This window comes from Leptidea sinapis, chromosome Z, assembly GCF_905404315.1.
Source record: "Leptidea sinapis chromosome Z, ilLepSina1.1, whole genome shotgun sequence".
Lineage (NCBI taxonomy): Eukaryota > Metazoa > Arthropoda > Insecta > Lepidoptera > Pieridae > Leptidea > Leptidea sinapis.
The window spans coordinates 9,079,621-9,093,156 of record NC_066312.1 but is presented as its reverse complement, the minus strand read 5'-3'; the positions used below and the strand labels follow the sequence as shown (position 1 = coordinate 9,093,156).

At 33.5% G+C, this 13,536-nt stretch overlaps 1 protein-coding gene across 1 annotated transcript in view; it reads right to left on the bottom strand.

The window, feature by feature from the left end:
• Positions 1 to 8,975: 8,975 nt before the first annotated feature.
• LOC126978332 (uncharacterized) overlaps positions 8,976 to 13,536 on the bottom strand; it is a 109,550-nt gene continuing 104,989 nt past the window's right edge. Inside the window, exon 89 of the mRNA XM_050827066.1 lies at positions 8,976 to 9,515. Within this exon, the coding sequence (XP_050683023.1) occupies positions 9,342 to 9,515 (174 nt within the window). The 3' untranslated portion in view covers positions 8,976 to 9,341. The remainder of the gene's footprint in view (positions 9,516 to 13,536) is intronic.

The following is a 13,536-nucleotide window of genomic DNA, read 5'->3' as shown; positions in this document are numbered from 1 at the left end:
TTTTTCAGAAATTAATGAATCTTTTAAATAAGTTGAGCCTACCCAAAAGCACAAAACTCTTCTTCTATAAGAACAAGCTCTTGTTGGTGGAGCGTCTATGCCAAGCGTTCGGGTCACCTGAGGTTAAGTGCTCACCGCCGCCCACATTATCTTGCAAGAGAAGATCACAGGAGCTTTGCGGGCTTATTAGAAAGGTGTGCTTACGCGCATTGTATGATATCCATGTCGAAAAGTCCCGCACACCACACCTATCACTCAAACCACCCTTCTCTATCCAATGCTGTCTCATTAACCTCCTAAAACGCCATGACATTTATCTTATTGTTGATGAATTCTTTTAAAGTTAAAAGGCAAATCCATTTGTATCATAGGGATGCGATGTATCAGCACTGTTCGTCCTACTGTTGAGCCAGTCAAAGGAATTTAACAAAAATAACTAAATTAAAACAAAAAATTAATTGGAAACTAATTACATAAAAAGTAAATATTATACAATAAGATATCGCTTAAGGGCAACATACGAAGCTTTTTGAAAATCAGAGAGACACAGCCAGTGTTAAAACTCAACTTTAAAGAAGAACCACAATCCTTGGTATTTGCTTCCATTGTGAGATCAAGTGAAGAATTAATCAAAAATGTGTACAATGATCTAACGAGAGCGCAGGAACTGGCTGATAAAAACAGGTTAATGATTGGAGATTTCAATGCAAAATTGGACAACCCAAATCTTATGATACATTGTAACAGACAAATATATAAAGAAATGCCAAATTTGAATACCTAATACAATATGCACTTGAGAAGAAGCTGGCAGTGGTGAATACATTTTTCAATAAGATAAGTTCTAGAAAATGGATATGATATCCCCAGATCATAAAATAAAAAACGAAATTGACTTCATACTAAGCCCCAACCCTAAGTCTATAACAAGCAGATAAGTTCTAATCAAAATAAGCTTACCATCTCACTACAGGATTCTGAGATGCTCTATAAAAATTCAAAGACCAAAACTAAGCAGAGGAACTTTCAAAACTATGCACAAAAAATTTAAGTCCACACATGAGAAAAACAATTAGATACAAAACCTAAAAGGGAACTTACGAAACTGGATAGCTTATGTCTCAAAGTGAGCGATTCAAAATAAAGTAACTACTTTCTTAGCGGAAAGTGAATCGTTTTGTTAATAACTTTTAAAAATGTGAAAACATACAGAAAAGGAAAATGGAAAATGGAAATTATGATATATGAGATGAGAATAATTTATTGGACTTTTTTTGTAAAACAAAATATTGTTAATAAATCCCGAAACTGAAAATACTAAAGACGAGGCAGTAATGCCTCTGGCTATAGCCTGTTCGCAAGAACGAATTTAAAAAAATGTAGGTACTCTATGCTCCTGTCAAATCAAACACGAATGGATGTGCGTTTATAACTCGTTTTAATCAGTTTAATTTTACAAAAACACCTAAGACCTAAGTAAACATTTTTTTGTAATTCCAAGAACTATATATATTACTATTACTTAATAAGCACTATATCTTTCTAGTGCTTATTAAGTAATGTAGTAATGTAAATAGTAGCTTAAAAGTTTATAATTTGACGCTACAAAGCGCAATAGATTTATAAAAAAGTGTCAAGTGGAAATAAAGCTGCAATAATAATAATAAGATATTGCCTATCCACCAAAAGGAATTACCTTAAAATACTACAAAATCAAAAACAATACCCTAAACAAAAATAAATACCTACTAGTTACAAAATCAAACATTAAGTACTTATATCTATTTAGATAAGGAAATTAAAAAAAATACGTTTAAAAAAACAACTTCAAAAACTGAAACATATAAAATAACTAAAAATTTAATTGATACACCTCTTATGCAAACCTTTACCTTTAATATTAATAAAAAGCTGTATGTATGTGCTATATATTCATAGCTTTGAAATTGGTGCCAAGCGCTAAACAATATAAAATAAGGCATTATAAAAAGCTTTCTTACTGTAATTCTAAATGTGTGTAATTAAGGATGTCTCGAGGCACTTGTCTCTCCACTTGGGTTGTTTTGTTTTGTTTTAGACGAAGCTATTTTAGATATTTGAGAGGGTCAAAGTGGCGATTGTAGGTACCTACTATTACATTTGGCTTGGCACCGACTTCGAAGGTATCAATATTTAGCATACAAAGAATAGTATTTTATTAAAATTAAAGGTAAAGGATTGCATAAGAGGAGTATTAAATTAAATTTTTTGTTATTTTATACTATTCAGATTTTGAAGTCAGATTTTTTATTCGGTCGGTTATATCATCCACGTAGACAAACATTTTCATAAAAAATGTTCATAAAATTAAAACTACTGGGCTGAACTATGTAAAAATTTTATGGGATCAAATGGCATCTATTCCGCATCAAACTAAAGAATTACGTAAATCGAATCATAAATCTCAGCGTAATCGGTATACATACATAAAAAGTACCGATCGACTTCAGAACCTCCTCCTTTTTGAAGTCGGTTAACAAAAAAAAACTAAACTTATGACTAACTTCTTCATCCAAACAGTATTATACCATGATATTTTGGTAAAACAAATTTATAAATTCGCTGAGCACAGCTGTTCCGTAGGGAGCCGACCACGCGTATAGGCTCCGCGGCTGCGGCATGGTCTCGCATTTCGCAGAGCTGTGACGAGGGCCACCGCCCTTCCTCCTTAGTACTTGATCATTATTTTGCGGCAATGTTATATTAAAACTGCGATATCTTAGGAGATGTCGCAGATGTAATAGATATCCATTGAAATCGAAGGTTGTAAAGGACAATATTGTTTAAAAATTATTTATTTGGATTCAAATTATTTATTCATTAGGATATCATCCCCACCATCTGGTTGTGTAACGGTGCTCCACAAGGAATTCAATTCAATTAACTTTTTTCGACGTACTAAAAAGCTGTGGAATGATCTTTTCCTGGACGATACGATGTGGGTACCTTCAAATCAAATGCGTACACCTTCCTTAAAGGCCGGCAGCGCTCATGTGATTGCTCTGGTGTTGTAAGAGAATATGGGCGGCGTATAAAAACCAAGTGAAATAATTTTATTTTAACATGAAGAACTCCTGGCTAAGCAATTGCTTAGCCATACACACAGACACCTTATAAAAACATCAAACGATGAGTCTCGACCTCTAGAGTTGAAGTTGCTACCCGCTCGTCATATAAAGAAAGGATACTATGGGTAGCGGTGATTAAACCGGCATAGGAATGAAGGTATTTTGATTGTAATTTTTTTCTATGAGTTTTTTTTATGAAAATCAGGGATAAGACGAGCAGGACGTTCAGCTGATGGTAATTGATACGCTCTGCCCATTACAATGCAGTGCCGCTCAGGATTCTTGAAACCCCAAAAATTCTGAGCGGCACTAGAACTGCGCTCGTCACCTTGAGACAAGATGTTAAGTCTCATTTGCCCAGTAATTTGACTAGCTACGGCGCCCTTCAGAGCGAAACACAGTAATGCTTACACATTACTTCTTCACGGCAGAAATAGGCGCCGTTGTGGTACCCATAATCTAGCCGGTATCCTATGCAAAGGAGCCTCCCACTGGTGATGAGTATAGGACAATCAATTGCACCAGATTTTGACCAAGTAATATAGCATAGGAACTACAAGATTTTTTTTATTATCCTCTATTCTACAATAAAGTTGTAGTGAGGATTCCACACTTGGGAACAATATACAATATTACTTCTTACTAGGGCACAGTAAGGTATTTTAAAAGCCGTAGCGCGAGTAAATTGAGGACCTTCTCATAGTAAAACATAGCATTTTTGACGCTCGTTGAATAATTAAATCGATGTGTTTATCGAAGATTAATTTACTGTCGTGCGGAACACTAAGATCACACGTACACATGAGTTTCTTACCAGAAGCTGACCTTTATTTAGATAAAGAAATTAACAATAATACCTAAGCTGAAAGTAATCCTATTCATCTAAACTATTATACGATAATTCTAGCCGTACCCGCCCCCTTTGCTGTGCGAATTTTAAAAGGAAGGAACGTTGGAATTGGAAAAATAAGTAGCCATAAACCATCTAGGATAATTTCGCATCGAACAGTGGTAGTTTCATGGCGATACGATCAGTGGTTTAGGCTTGAAAGAGCCTCAAACAAAGACCATTTTCATTATATGTATATATATTACATAAGATTTGGAAAAAATAAATTAAAAAAGTTGTTCGCTCAGCACAACCGTTCCGTTCTCGCAGAGCTAACTGGGGCCACCGCCCCTCCCCCTCGTGACTGACAAGAAATGAATGACAAATAAATAAATAAATAAATGAATGTCCGCCAGCCTTGCACATCATAAATGCACGCGCATACTTGACCATTATTTTGCTGCATTTACATAGTTATCTCCTAAGATAATAAATGATGTAAAGGGAAATTTTGTTTTCATTTAAACACTTGTAATGAATATCGTATTTATTTGGATAATGGTTAATATCATGTTTATAAAAACACTTTCGCAAATAATGCATTAATTTAGAACAAATTTAGTTAGCATAAAAAATGTTATCGTGAGCCAACCTTAAAAGATAGACATATGTAGTCGCACACTTTTTTTTTAGAACTTTTAAATCCAACAATTCTGTCATAGATGATTTTTGCGAAACTTGGACCGTTTACGCAGCGCACGCAGCGGAAGCTCTGAAAAGAAAGAAAAAAACCAGATTTAGAAACATTCTTCATTGGTGCAACGCTCCATATAACACTAAAATAATTTTTCAAATCGGTTGTTTCAAACAAATTTTTCCTCTTTGTAATATTAGTATAGATACGCACACATTATTACTCACTCGTTTCCTTTAACTCTTCTACCGCTACTTTATATTACTAGTATTTCAAAGACTCTGAAATGCGCTTATTGGAAAGTAATTTGATTACCACACCCTCTACCGTTAAAAAGTGAAATTAAAGGTGTACTCTTCGAGAAAGGTGTTAGGTTGCACACACGTAAACATCGCCAAAGAAACATTTATAATTTGAAGCCAATTAAATTGTGTTCTTTGTGATTACCTATATTGTGCGTGTTTTATCAACATTGGTTCTTATTCTATGGAAGGTTACGGGCACTTCCACTCATAGTATCTTCTATTCCGTGATCATAATTATCTGGATATGTAGCGTCACATAGCATACTATCAACATACATCTATTCGGTGGATTGATGTTCATTTCTAGGTTTTTTAAACTTACCCTCAACGGTAACTTTCTATTATGGGAATGAACTATTTGCGCAGGGCAGTCAGATTGAATAATTAGATACAAAATTTGTATAATATAGTTATGTAATCTTTCCAGTATGTATAGCAGATTATCTTATATACAAAAATAAAATAAAAAATACATACGAGTCACAGTATTTGTTCACCAGGGTTGTCTCTTGTAACATTAGAGGAATTACAACAGCGTCAATAGTTGTTAGTTTGTTGCGTTTTTCCACAGTGTAAAAAAACTAACAGTGGGCCGTCGCCTTCACGAAAAGCCACCGAATGGAGTAGGCCGCAGCACGTAGGGATGTCACAAGTTTCTTCTCATAATTTACTTAAAATAAATAACATTATTTAGTCAATTATTGAATTTCTTCATAGCAACAAATACAAAAAGGTATTTCGCAGAGACAAATTCAAATAGAGTTTTACAATGATTATATAATAAGGCCTTTGTCCAGAAGTGGACGTTTTCCGACTGAAATGATGATGAAGATTTAATGTAATATAATTAATGATAAATAAGAATTCCAATTACATATTATAAAACGGGCAAGTACTTCCAGTTCCTAGATTTGTTGGATTGAAATTTCTATTAATGACCTTAATTATAAAAAAAAAAACGAGGGTGCTTTAGACTAATCAATTGAAGTAAAGAAAAATATTCATTTATAAAATTGTCCAAGAACGAAATGAAACTACGAACGAATCGAGATGAAGGCTGAGACAGATATATAAAACTATTTTTTTTCAAAAAGATACATCTAATAAATTGTTATTTACAAACATAAAAAAAACATTTTACAAATAAAATTATTTCATCAAAATCATATTCCTAAAATATGTTAAAAAAGTATTTATTTTAAAAATATTAAAAAACATTATATTAAGAAAACACAGCATTGGTACTATGAACCATTGCTCGCAAATTAAAATAAAACTGTGTCAGCCTTCAAAATCGTGTCCCGAGCTAATAACTAATCCGAGCGTCCGCAGTTCGATCTCACCTACCCGCGTTTCACCCGCACAATTGCCCTGGAGACGGCTTCATCGGACGATTTTCTTTGAAGTATGATTAGTCGTATGTAATAATAATAAAACAATAAAAATAAAATAGTATGCTTTTTTTGAAAAACGTAGGAATTTCAAAATTATAAAAAAAAAAACAAATAATAATTTTGTTTCACACTATATCCCAAAAAGATATTGAGATTCGGTTTTGTAGGTATATTAAATCTATAAAGATGGCAATTTACGAAATTGCTTCTGGCAGCGTTGCATATTTTGACAGTGAGACTGATAATACCATAACTATAAATTGCACCAGAACAATGAGTCAATACTATTAATAAAAGTTCAAACGTTTTAAATTAATGTTTTACGACGTTTGAATTTTTATTATAAACCTTTTGGGGAAGGCTTCTGTGGACGCCTTACGAGCTAATAATGATGATGATAAAATTTATACTAATAATACACCAGTCCTTGATAAATAACCTAATTCGTTAAATTATATGTTATTTGTCAAATTAAACTTATCCTAAATATATTGACCAATTATTTCATTATTTCTATGAAGGAAGAAATTGAGGATTATGATCATGAATAGGTATTAATGAATTTAAGTAAACAATTTTATAGTAAATTAATTTATGTGATATATAAAATATTATTTTATTTATTGATTAAGTTTAACAAAATATATTTAAGTCGACAGAAAGATAATTGGAATTATAAATTTTAGACAATTTTAATGAATAACATTATAGTAATAACTTAATTCATGTAATATTAATTATGAAATTTATTTACATAATTCGGCTTAAGCGTAAGTAATTTTATTGTAAGTATATATAAACATATCGTTCACTCCGAAACACCATCACTGGAATGTAAAAATTTCCACAGTACACAAATGTAAATAAAAAGAAATTACAGTAAATGATCTGTCTAATATTTATAAGTTCAAATTACTCATATAATCTGAAATTTTAATTTATCATACCTGGTGACCGTTTTGCGCAGACAATGTAAAGGGTCAAATGGTTTGCTACTCTGCTGAAACGGTGACCATTGGAAAGACGACGGGTAAATTATTGGTAAGCGCGTTTTCACAAATATATTAAGCCTGGCTAAAAAACGGGTTTTTCGATCTCAAATTAAATATCTATAATAAAAATCGTTAAAGCTATTTCCGAGATACACCAATATAAAATATTAGGAGAACAAATAAAATTTTAACTCAATATTAATACGTTTGATTTGTAATAATTAAACAATTTTAAATTATAATCGTTTAAACTACAAACAGTTCTGGCATTCTTATTAATATTTTTATAAATAATTTATTCCAATGTGGAAAAAAGCAGTGCCATTTATCAATGACTGCCATTAATAATTTAAATACATATTTGAATGTAGCATTTTATCAACTAATTATACCTAAATCATAAATTTTTTCGCAGCGTATGAAGGAACAGTATATTTGGTATCATCAAAAACAGTTTGTCTTTTATATGTCGATCTTTATTTTTGTATATTGCGATTTACTTATAACGGACCTTTCTTAATTTTAGTTAGTTGTAATACTACGAACATAAAATTAAAGCCGGGTTTTTTCACTATTTGATTATCACTCGGACGCTACTCGGACGACACGTGATGCGAATTCTCTCGGATAGTTTTATTTATAATGCTATATATTATAATACGTACTATTGTAGGATCTTATTTGCATATAAGATAGCATTGTTATACTGATGACTGTAACGGTGGAAAAATAATCTATATAATTTGATGACGCTAATAAGAATGGCGGGAGGCTCCTTTGCACAGGATGCCGGCGAGATTATGGGTGCTACAAAAAATATTCTGCCGTGAAGCTGTAATGTGTAAGCATTATTGTGTTTCGGTCTGAAAAGCGCCGTTGTTAGTGAAATTACTAGGCAAATGAGACTTAACATCTTATCTCAAGGTGACGAGCGGAATTGTAGTGCCGCTCAGAATTTTGGGGGGGGGGGGGGTAAGAATCCCGAGCGGCACTACATTGTAATGGACAAGGCAATTACCATCAGCTGAACGTGTTGATCGTCTTGTCCCTTATTTTCATAAAAAAAAGAATCGACCAAAAGGGAGACATATCATGAATTGAAGGTAGAACGGTCGGCCTACGTTCTAATAGTTAATATGTTTTATATAACATAGAAGTAATATATATTATAATTGTATAAGTAATAAAACATACAAGAGAGAATACTTTTAATTTATTATGATTGGATTATGCTGTATTGCTTTTCAAATAGGTTATCTACTTTTAGTATTTTTGGTAGTAATTTTTCAATCAGATTTTTAATTAAATAAAAAAATGTTCGTTCTCATTCACTTCTATGCGGGATAAATATTATTTTGATTCCATATACAATTCGGATGTCTTTAAACCCGAATCCGAGTGTACAACTAGGTCCGAGGATACTCGAATAGTTAAAAACCCTGCTTAATGTGTATCTTGCGTGTGAAATTTTGATTTAATTACAAACACTGTAATGCACTTACTGTATAGCTAATACCGACCTAGGATACGAGAGCTTGTATGAAAGAAGTATGACAATAGAGGTCGTACATCAACCTTCCCCTCTGAGAGACGATGTTATTTATAATTTATTTTATATAATACTAGCTGACCCGACAGACGTTGTTCTGTAGATAATAAAAAAAAATACTGTTTTATAGGAATTTGCCAATAATATTTCAAAACATCAAGAATTATTTCGTAAAAAATGCTCCCTTTTGTAATAACGAAATTGTTTCACAGTGCAACTGTCAAACACTGACAATATGTCCATGCAAAACAAATATTGAAAATAAAAATAAAAATGGGTCCCAAATCGAAATAAAAACTATCCTCTCTCTCAAGTTGGGACTAAACACTGAAGTAATCCCCATTAAAATGCGTTCATTAGTTTAGGAGTCCATCGCGGACAAACAACGTGACACGTAATTTATATATATTAAGATTTATATTGTGAAACTATCAACAAAACACAGTCCCCGTATGTACTAAATAGCTGATATCATAGTAAGGCAAAATGCGCGGCGTTGTTGTGATGTATGGCGGAAGTTAGGGCGGCGTGGAGGGCATGTGAGAGCCCTAGCGCTGTCTGTAGCGTGAGCACCCGGACTTCGCCCTCAGCGCCGACACCCGCACCGGTAAACCGCGCCACTCGTGCCATCGCTGCCGCACTTATCTAAAACAAACACATTTCAAATTGCTTCTGGCAAGCTTCTCCAGACGACGTTTCGTTGGCTTTAAAAAAATATGACAAGGAAGACTATTTTTGGAGTGAAAACTTCTTTAGCCGCGTTGGGCATATTGCGGTATGGGAAAATCTATTGGGTTCGGGTCACCGACATGCTCATGACTGGCGCATGCGATAAATAAATATTTTTTCATGTTTTCAAAGTGATATCCCTCACTTCTAGGATTAATACACAAATAAAATTTGAAAACAAAATTTTATGAACGATGCGGGACTCGAACCCACGACTGTTCCATTGCTCTGCCAACTGAGCTAACCGTTCGAGTGACATATAGTCATAAACTTTTGTATGCTTAGTTTAACACTTTACAGTCGCAGTTTACAACTAAACAATGTTTAGATTTACAAGAGCGACATCTCAAGTGAATTTCCTAATATGCTAATTTGGGTTGAGCAGGTTATCAACTATAAAGTAGATCCTGCAGATGAAGCGACAACCTGAGAGTTGAACAAAGCATACAAGATTCTATAACGATACGTCACTCGAACGGTTAGCTCAGTTGGCAGAGCACTGGCACGGAACGCCAGAGGTCGTGGGTTCGAGTCCCGAACAGTTCATAAATTTTGTTTTCAAATATTATTTTTGGATAGATAAATAATTAAAATAAATAAATATGTATATAAATATACTAAGACACTTTTAGGATGCGGGAAATCTCGTAGTTCGCGTCACCGAAATGCTTATAGCAGTATATCTGCAACTATATTGTGCAACATTAGTGCTGTGTATATCTTTTAAGTGAAATTGAATGGATTTAGTGAAAAGTTCAATATGTATATACTGTGCATTGTTGAAATAGGTTTTTTTGTTTAGATTAATAATTCGTTGAAATAAGTTTTATAAATAAATAATTTAAGTGATTTTAAACATTATAAAATATAAATTTTTATACTAAAAGTTCTAAGTATTAACTTCTATGCCGATAGTGTCTACAACTGCCATTTTTTTTAAATACTGACACACTTTTAAACAAGCTATGTTGCTCCAAATTAGGCATAACCTGTGTAAGATAACGATATATTTAATACGGTATAGACACTTAAAAAATATAAGAACACATATAAACATCCATGACTCGGAAATAACTATTCATATTCATCATATAAATGTTAGCACCTACCGGCCTTGGATCCGGACCCTCAAGGCAGGTTCACTAACCACTGGGCAATATGGCTCGTCAATGCGATGGTTGATCTATATGGTATGAACCTCTTGGCTTCTATTGGCAAATGCGTGCTATTGTGCTACCGAAGTTTTAAAGTCTATTCTATGTTAATAGTGGTTTATTTACTACAAAAACGTTATAAAAGTGGAATAACTGTATTGTTTTACTTGAACAATTGTTATTGATGTGAAAAATAGTGATATTCTGACTAATTCTGTGAAAATAAGATCATAGGTTTTTATTTAATTTTTATCTACCCTCATTACAAAATTGGACTTGACATTGAAGATTGACGCGCCACACCTGTAAAAACTAAAGGTATATATAACAATATTTATTGATTTCCAAATGGGTCATCAATGTGAAGCGTGCAAGGGAAATATTATTCCTAGAGAGTTAATGTCTTGTGGAGATTGTAGTTTCAAATACCACTATAGCTGCTTAAATATTTCTCTGGACAATTTTAAAAAGCAGTCAAAAGATTATAAAGCGTCCTGGAAATGCCCTTCTTGCCGTTCGTCTGAACGCAAAGGAGACAACGCTAACACACCCGTGCGTTCACTTAAAAGCATTCAGCCTTTGCCGAGGATTGAGAAATCCGTACTTGAAGCCATCAATAGCCAAGTTAACATTGATGTACGGGATTCCATCTCAAACATACTGCGCAGTGAACTTGAGGAATTAAGGAGAGAGCTTTCAGAGTTACGAGACTTAAAGGAATCAATATCCTTTTTGCAAAGGAATACGACACTCTAAAAGCTGAACTCAAGTCGACATACGCCACAGTTTCTTCCCTAGATAAGGAAAATTCTATCCTAAAACTGACTGTCACTGACCTTTCGACTCGTATCGCTACAATAGAACAACACAATCGAGAAACCAATATTGAAATCTGTGGTTTACCTGAAAGTAAATCAGAAAATCTTGTGAACGTCTCAACACAAATTTTTAAAGTTGTTTCCTGCCCGCTTAAAGAATCCGATATCGTTGGAATATCTCGAGTCAGAAAGATAGACCCAAATAATACCCGACCTCGTTGTATAGTACTAAAACTAAGCAGCACTAAGCATCGTGATTAGTCATTGCTGCAGTAGCGAACTACAACAAAAATAATAAAGAAAACAAACTTAATTCCAAGAGTATTGGCTACGGGGGCCCGGTATCGGCTATCTATATATCTGAACACCTCTCACCATACTACAAGAAACTCCACTCGCAAACCCGAATACTCGCGCGTGAGCGAGGTTTTAAGTGGGTTTGGATAAGAAACGGAAGAATTTTTGTGAGAAAGAACGACACGTCACCCATTGTTCATATATCTTGTGAGGATTCTTTATCCAAATTAAATTAACTTGTATGGACTTGCATTGTAGGACCCTGAAACTCAATAATATATCAATTTACTACCAAAACTTTCGAGGAATAAGATCTAAGCTTGACGACCTCTATTTGAATAGCTTAGAATGTACATATGACGTGATTATTGCAATGGAAACATGGTTAAACGATTCTATTTTTGATGGCGAGATATTGAATTCCTATTACAATATATACAGACGTGACCGCAATAAAACGCAATCAAATCGTGAGGATGGCGGCGGGGTTTTGATAGCAGTTTCCAAATCAATACCATCATATAGGCAAATTTCTTGGGAAAGTGACAACGAGGACCTTTGGATTACATTGAAAGTTAAAACTGATACAAATTCAAGATTTATCAACATCTGTGGTGTATATTTACCGCCTCCCTTAACTTTACTACAATTGGATAACTTTCTCGACAGTGTTTCTAATGTTTTAAACTCTTCTAATAATAAAACTATTGTAGTTGGGGACTTTAATCTTAGCTTTTTGAAATGGTCTATGAGCACCGACTCCGAAACATATCCGCAATTAATTCCTTCTAACTATGATAGCAACATAGGTTACAGTTTTGTAGACTTCTTATCAGAAAATAATCTAATGCAAATTAACCACATTAAAAACTTTAACGATCGAATTCTTGACCTAATTCTCTGTAATTTTAAGGGGGGTAAAGTTAGTTGTCCAGAAGAACCTTTATCAAAAATTGATATACATCACCCACCTCTACTTATAAATTTTGATATAGTCTGCCACTCGAACCTAAAATCAGTTCCTTTCGCTACCTATAGCTTCCTAAAGGCAGACTATGATTACGTAATTACTGAATTAGACAAAGTAGACTGGCAAACTGAACTGGAGAATTGTGATAACACTAATACGATGGTGGATAAATTCTACAAATCTATTCAGAATATTATAGAAAAGACTGTACCTAAGTCGATTCATAAGAATTATAAATTTCCCATCTGGTTCTCTAAGCCCCTTAATCGTATGTTAAACGAAAAGGAAAAATTAAGAAAACGATTTAAAAAATATAAAAATCCAAGAGATCTGTTTGAATACAAAATTCTTAAAGACCGAGTTGATAAGCTAATGCCTACTTGTTACAAACAATACATTAGGGATATTAAGAGTGGTATTCATGGTAATCCTCGTAGATTTTGGTCATTTGTCAAAAATCGTAAGAGCTCTTCATCATCGCTTCCCAGCAAAATGAGTTACAATAATTTGACGGCTGACACAGGTGAAGATATAGTAAACCTATTCACTGGTTATTTCTCCTCCCTTTATCAAGGTATCCCTATTAATGTCTCTTATGATTGTGTAAATACAGCTCACGGGCACTCCACTTTGAGTAATATATATATATATATATATATATATATATATATATCAATGAACACGTGATTATTAAAACC